At 35.9% G+C, this 6000-nt stretch overlaps 1 protein-coding gene and 1 non-coding gene across 3 annotated transcripts in view; one reads left to right on the plus strand and one right to left on the minus strand.

Moving 5' to 3' along the window:
• The window catches only part of LOC129723539 (peroxidasin), a 248700-nt gene that overhangs the window by 155847 nt on the left and 86853 nt on the right, over positions 1-6000 (plus strand). Inside the window, exon 8 of one of the 2 annotated variants that reach the window (XM_055677818.1) lies at positions 3317-3457. The exons of the other annotated variant lie outside the window; for it this stretch is intronic. Coding sequence (XP_055533793.1) covers positions 3317-3457 — 141 coding nt within the window. The remainder of the gene's footprint in view (positions 1-3316; positions 3458-6000) is intronic. 2 annotated transcript variants of the gene reach the window in all.
• On the minus strand, positions 5046-5253 carry LOC129726259 (small nucleolar RNA U3). The gene has a single exon (XR_008728308.1). It is a non-coding gene; the product is annotated as a small nucleolar RNA U3 (small nucleolar RNA).

A 6000-nucleotide genomic window follows, 5' to 3' on the forward strand; every position in this document is an offset into this window, starting at 1 on the left:
TGCATCATGGATGATGAAACAAATGAATTTAATTTCGGCGGGTAGGACACAATTATCACTATTCTTCTAACACAGAAAAGCAACGTTCTTCAGCCCTCTGGTTAATAGCTAGAAGTGGCCCTTTTTCGATAGAATGTGTAGATAGACACCGGAAATAAATAAAATGAAATGTTTCGAGACTTTCGTTGGTCTGGGGATCTGAATGACTTTTATTATGAATTCTTTGATCACAAGCCACAGATTTCGAAAATGTCACAATTGGTTATAATCAGGGATGTTACGGATGTGATTTTCCAGACATCTGCAGATGCGGATGCGGATGCGGATATGTGATAACGGATGCAGATGTAGATGCGGATGTCAATTTTCATGCGGATGTTCCGCATTTGCGGATGCGGATGCGGATATCCGAAACATCCCTAGTTATAATTGGTACTTTTAATAATTTAACATAATAATAATGATAATAATGATATATACCTATTTGAAATATATGATCTACACTCCTCTTATGTTTAGCTTCTATGGGAAGTCACCAATAAACTAAAACCAGGCACTGGGCAGAAAATTATGATCTGGGAATATTTTAGTCGAAATTTTTTTAAACAGTACTGTTTGTAATACGTTTTCTCATAGAGTAATGAAATTTTGCGTGTTTCTGTAATAAATAGTTTTGTAAAAATAAAAACTTCCGTACTCAGCAAAATATAACAGAATTATAGAATTTCTATCGAGAATTTAAAATTTTTATTTAAGTGAACTCATAGCATTATTACAAAAACGCAAATACAGCCATACCTCGATGTAAGGCAAGATGTATTGAATTATTAGGATGTATTGAAATTGAAAATAAATGATACAGCAACAGTTTTTTGGATATGATTTCCTCCAAAAATGTTTGTAGCCAGTTTTGAAACCAATGGAACCAATGCGAAAAATGTCCTGAATGGGTATAAGAAAGGTTTAAAAATACTAATAGGTGATGAGAAATAGGTTTTCACGCATCCTTCAGTAAAAATTCACAGTCTTGCATCATTTAAAAAAAAATATTTTTTGCTTGTTGAAATTTCTCTCTAAAGGGGCATAGAAAGGTTTGAAAAAAACTGATAGGTGATCGGAAACAGTCTTGCTTCAATTAAAAAATATTGTTTGCTTTTTGAAAATTGTTTTAAATGAGCAAAAGAATGATTTAAAAATACTGATAGGGGATGGGAAATAGGTTTTCACGCATCTTTGAGTACCCTCTTGCATCAATTGGAAAAAAAATATTTTTTTTGCTTCTGAAAATATTTCTAAATGGGCATAAGAAAGGTTTAAAAATACTGATAGGTTATGGAAAATAGGTTTTCACGTATCTTTGAGTTACCCTCACATTCTTGCATAAATTAAAAAAAAATTTTTTTTGCTTCGATATAAGGTAACGAAAATAAAAATAAAGTTGCCTTATATCGAGGTATGACTGCATTACTGAAACTCCTAGACCTGTAAAAAATGAAAAGGTAAAAAGTTTGTGCCAAGTTTGATCTACAACTTTGTCGAAGACTGAAAGGTCTAGCATGTAAGATAAAAAGTTGGTATCGAGGCACCACCTTTATGATCTCGCAAACTAATCTAAGCATTGACGTTCTAACTATATGAGCAACTTTGCGAGCGCTAATAACTTCATTCCTGGTCCAGTGTGCATTGCGGATACGTAACATATGTGACCAAGAGGTTTTATAAAAATAACCAGTTTCCAAAGTTTGTCGAAAACACTCAATCGCCAATTTGAACCGCCAAGAAAATGTTCAGAAAATCGAAAAAAGAATAATAACATTAGCTTCAACTTTTTTGAAAATCACATTTGCTACACGCAAAACTTTTCCTTATTACTTTAGAAGCAATAGCGTAAAGTTACATTTTAGGTAACAAATCCATTACTAAAAAAGCAATAAAATTCTTCCCCAGTCAAGTAACAACACATACTGTCATATATTTAGCACGTGTTATGAGAGTACGACTATCTAATAACGGTCGTTTCAACCACAAGCAACGTTTTTTCTGCCGAAAAATGCTCCCTTTCCACCTCAAGTCAAAAAAAATCACACACCGTCGCATAAGTTGCACATGTTACAAGTTTTTTCAATCTCCAATTCATCCGGTGGGCGTGTATTAGTTCGCTCGTTGTATGCATACGGAGTAGCGAAAAAATATGACAAGAGCTGCCAATCAACATTTTCCCCGTCATAGAGTATGCAAACGTTGATGATTTCAAAGACTTGAAATGCGCCTTAAAATGACATCACGATCTGTAAACTGCGTCAGAGAAAAATAAAAACATTCGCTTTCTTGTAAGCTATTTACAGCACATAATCATTGGTTCATGGAAACTCATTTGGACCTGTTTGAATATACAAAACTCGTGCCCATCCAGAACAATATTCGCAACTTCGGCAACTCTGGTCAGACAGTATTACTTATTTCCATTTCAAGTAAACACTGGGGGACGAAACGAAAGTGTTTCTAATTGGACATTTGAGGTTGACGGTTGAGATTCTGATTATGTGTGGATGAAGGGAGACAAAAATGAACCAGATCGTTGCATCAATACAAATGCAGCGAGTGAAGTCTTGCCAACACATGCATTGCGGTGCTTGGCTGTATGTTCTCCTGCAGAAACACATACAAGCGTGTGGCCGTCATAATTTTTATTACTTTTTGTTCGTTACTTTTTGTGTATAATGCGCAGTCATAAAACACAAAAAGTAATAAAACATTGCCCAAAAGTAATAAAATATTCCCCGTTTGCGTTGGGTGTATAAAATCGCTATAGAGTAGTTGAGGTAATTCATATGTTGTTCTGAATCAGTGTGAGATAGTGTGGTATGATTCAATTTAGTACAGAATAAATCTAATGCGCGTTTCAGGCGGTTATTTCTGTGCGCGGAGCGTTTCGTTGAATAAAAGTTTTGATAATTTTTCTCTTTCATTAGGCGATTTGCCAACTAATTCCGTACATTAACTTCATTTAACAGTTGAGTTCCTGGCTAAGTGCCAAAATATGGACGTTATTTCAGCATTGCAAAAGCATGCCACAAGCTAGAAGAACGAGCGCAATAATGATGGCCGCCGCACGTAACATCATTCGCTTTAGTTATTCACTAAACTAATTTCAAACTTTTTCATGTTCTCTTTTCTCTCTAATGCATCCATCCTGCCTGACCGCCCCCATATGGATAACAACTGACACATTGCTTTCTCACCGGTGCTCATTAAACTACTAACTACTAATGTGACTCCGTTTAATCCTTTGACCTCTTTGTTGGGGCTGACGCAGCGCTTTCATCGTTAACATCGACTTTCTCGCCAGTGCATGTAGCATCGTTAGCAGCTACGTCGCATGATGCAATTACAACTCCGCAGAGTGCATCCTTTTCTGTGTCGCCAACCACCTCCGGAGAGGCTCCTCAAAATCCAGGTAGGTTAAACGAATTCACACTCACGCACCAATGTCGGTTGGCATACGAGATAAAAATCTGCAATGTTATTCACATTTCTGGGAGCTAAGTGGTTCTGTAACATCGGGTCAACATATGGCGGAAGGGGCGCAAGCCCCCCACCCAAGTACTGTTCCGCTTGTCTACAAAAATCGACTCACATTTATGGTCTCCCTATAGGAGATCTACCGAATGCTAAGCTGATAAGAGCAAATAGTGCACTTTGATGTTGGTCTTTACTATATTGGAAAAAAGAACCACGACAAAAAGATCAGATTGGGGGAACAGAAAACAAAGCGATTGGAAACAATATTATTTCTTATCAATTGACATCGAGTTCTAGTTGGAAGGACAATCTCCTACAATTGAATTGGAATCGTTTGTATTATCGCTCTGTTGCAATGAACCACAAAAAATCATAACGAGTTGGCTGTGTTGTGTACGTTGCATATGTGAAAATTTAGCGTTGTCAAATGTATATATCAGATATCTTCAACACAGCAGAGTGGCTTCGAATACCCAGTTGAAAGCTTTCTTTCAAAAAGCACATAAAATATTCAAAATGTTTATAACCTTTTATTAACAGAAATTTTTAACTCTGTTTAAAAAATACTTTTTTGATTTGCCAGCAAATTTCAAAAACCAGTATTTTTTTATGTTGTACCCAGCGTTGCCAACCCTCCAGTTTTTCCTGGATATCTCCAGTTTTTTTGAGGATTGCAAGTGAAACAGCTGAAGGATGAATATTTTCAGTTTTTCAAAAATTGTTCCAGTTTCATCCACTTTTCTGTTCGTCACCAAATTTTTTGAACTCATTCGCCTTACATGTATTTCAGTATGTTTTGCATTCGTGCTCCTCGGTTGTTAGATTTTAATCTAAATTCACTCAATTTCAAGTACGGCAGTGACTATAATCTTCATCAGTAAAAATTTTCTTTCAGGTTTTTTGGTTACATGCAATAAAACGGTACAGCATTTTTGAACTGAAAATCAAATAAGTATTCAATCAAAAGAAAAGTATTCAACAAGAAAACACATAGGAAATCATCGGTTAGTTAGAGAGCATCGCCAAGCTCACATCAGTCAATTTTTTAAACTCTAATATTTATTTAGGCCCAACCGCGAAGCATAACGGGGCCGAATATCTTTTGGAGTAGGGAAAAGCCAGCTTGAGTAGAGCCTGTATCCCGACTGCTCCTCCTCAAACAGGTATAAAAACCCTCTCATCTTTTCTCTTTAAGAAATACAATTTAAAAATACATGTCATTTAAGCCTACGACTAACATTAACATCAAAGTTTTTCTCTTTATAGCTAAATACTAATCCTTACTACTATTCGTTGAGGGTGATGGTTCCTTATCTCTTTGAAATCAAAACTTATATCTAAGATCGGTGGATCCTGTCTCTCAAAAAGAAGCGATGATTCATGTTTCTATAAAAAAAAAATGAACGAAAGAATTAATAATAATAGGCATGAAGGTCCACAGTGACCTCAAGTACCTGCTGCTTAATGACTTAGTTTATTATCTACAGCGTAAGATTTAATGAGTATAAAAATGTGTCAAAACAACCACTCAGACCGCGACCAACCATTGCGAAAGAGCACGATCATCAATAGTCTGCGGCTAAGTCATTACTGACTTAGCACAACCAGACCGATTTTCACGCTCCAGGTTAGTCACTATGCCTCATCATCGTGGGTGGGAAATCTTTTCCTGTTGGAAAAAACTTGTAGTGAAAACTAGCCTACAGAAATGATCCTGTGAAGCACAGTCTTACCTGAACGTTGGATCGGTCGAATGATGCCAGATAGAGCAAACATAGTATGCTAGCGATTGCTTGTTGGTTGACCGGTTTTGGTTTTGTTGGTAGTGTAATGTTATTTTTAATACACAACATTTTCTACATTAAAATGTAAGAACTGAATACATATTGCATTTCAATTTATAGTGCAGTATCAGCAATGCCAATTCTATTCCACATTTCGGCTAAATTCTCAATTTCAGTTAAATTAGTTAGCTTTTAGCAATTTCTTTTCTGCCTTTGGCGAATTTAGCTAAAATTAACTTATCTAAATATAGTGATTTTCATTTTTTTTAATTCTTACTTGTTCTTGTTACTTTTTCCAAAAAATTAACTTTTTACTTACTGTGCTTTACATTAAATGTGCCTCATGTGAAAAATTGCATGAAAAACATTGCTATTAACATCAAAGCTCGACAAAAAACTCATAACGCACATTTTTCCCCAAAAAATACAAGTTAGATCTGCAAAATCTTATCATAGCAGCGTAGAGGTAAACAAAAAACCACGTGGTCGGCTGAGGTAAGTCAACGCAAAGGCAAATTTTGATGTTCACATTCACAGGCTCACAGCATGCTCACACCACGCGCGGTATTAAATGAACTGTGGTTGTGAGCAGTGTTACCAAGTATTTTTCCTAACAATCGGTAAGCGGTAATTTATTCAACCTGGGATGAGCTACTTATTGATAAGGGCCAAAAAAAAAGGTTTTGAAGACTAA

This window comes from Wyeomyia smithii, chromosome 2 (assembly GCF_029784165.1).
Source record: "Wyeomyia smithii strain HCP4-BCI-WySm-NY-G18 chromosome 2, ASM2978416v1, whole genome shotgun sequence".
NCBI classification, from domain to species: Eukaryota; Metazoa; Arthropoda; class Insecta; order Diptera; family Culicidae; genus Wyeomyia; species Wyeomyia smithii.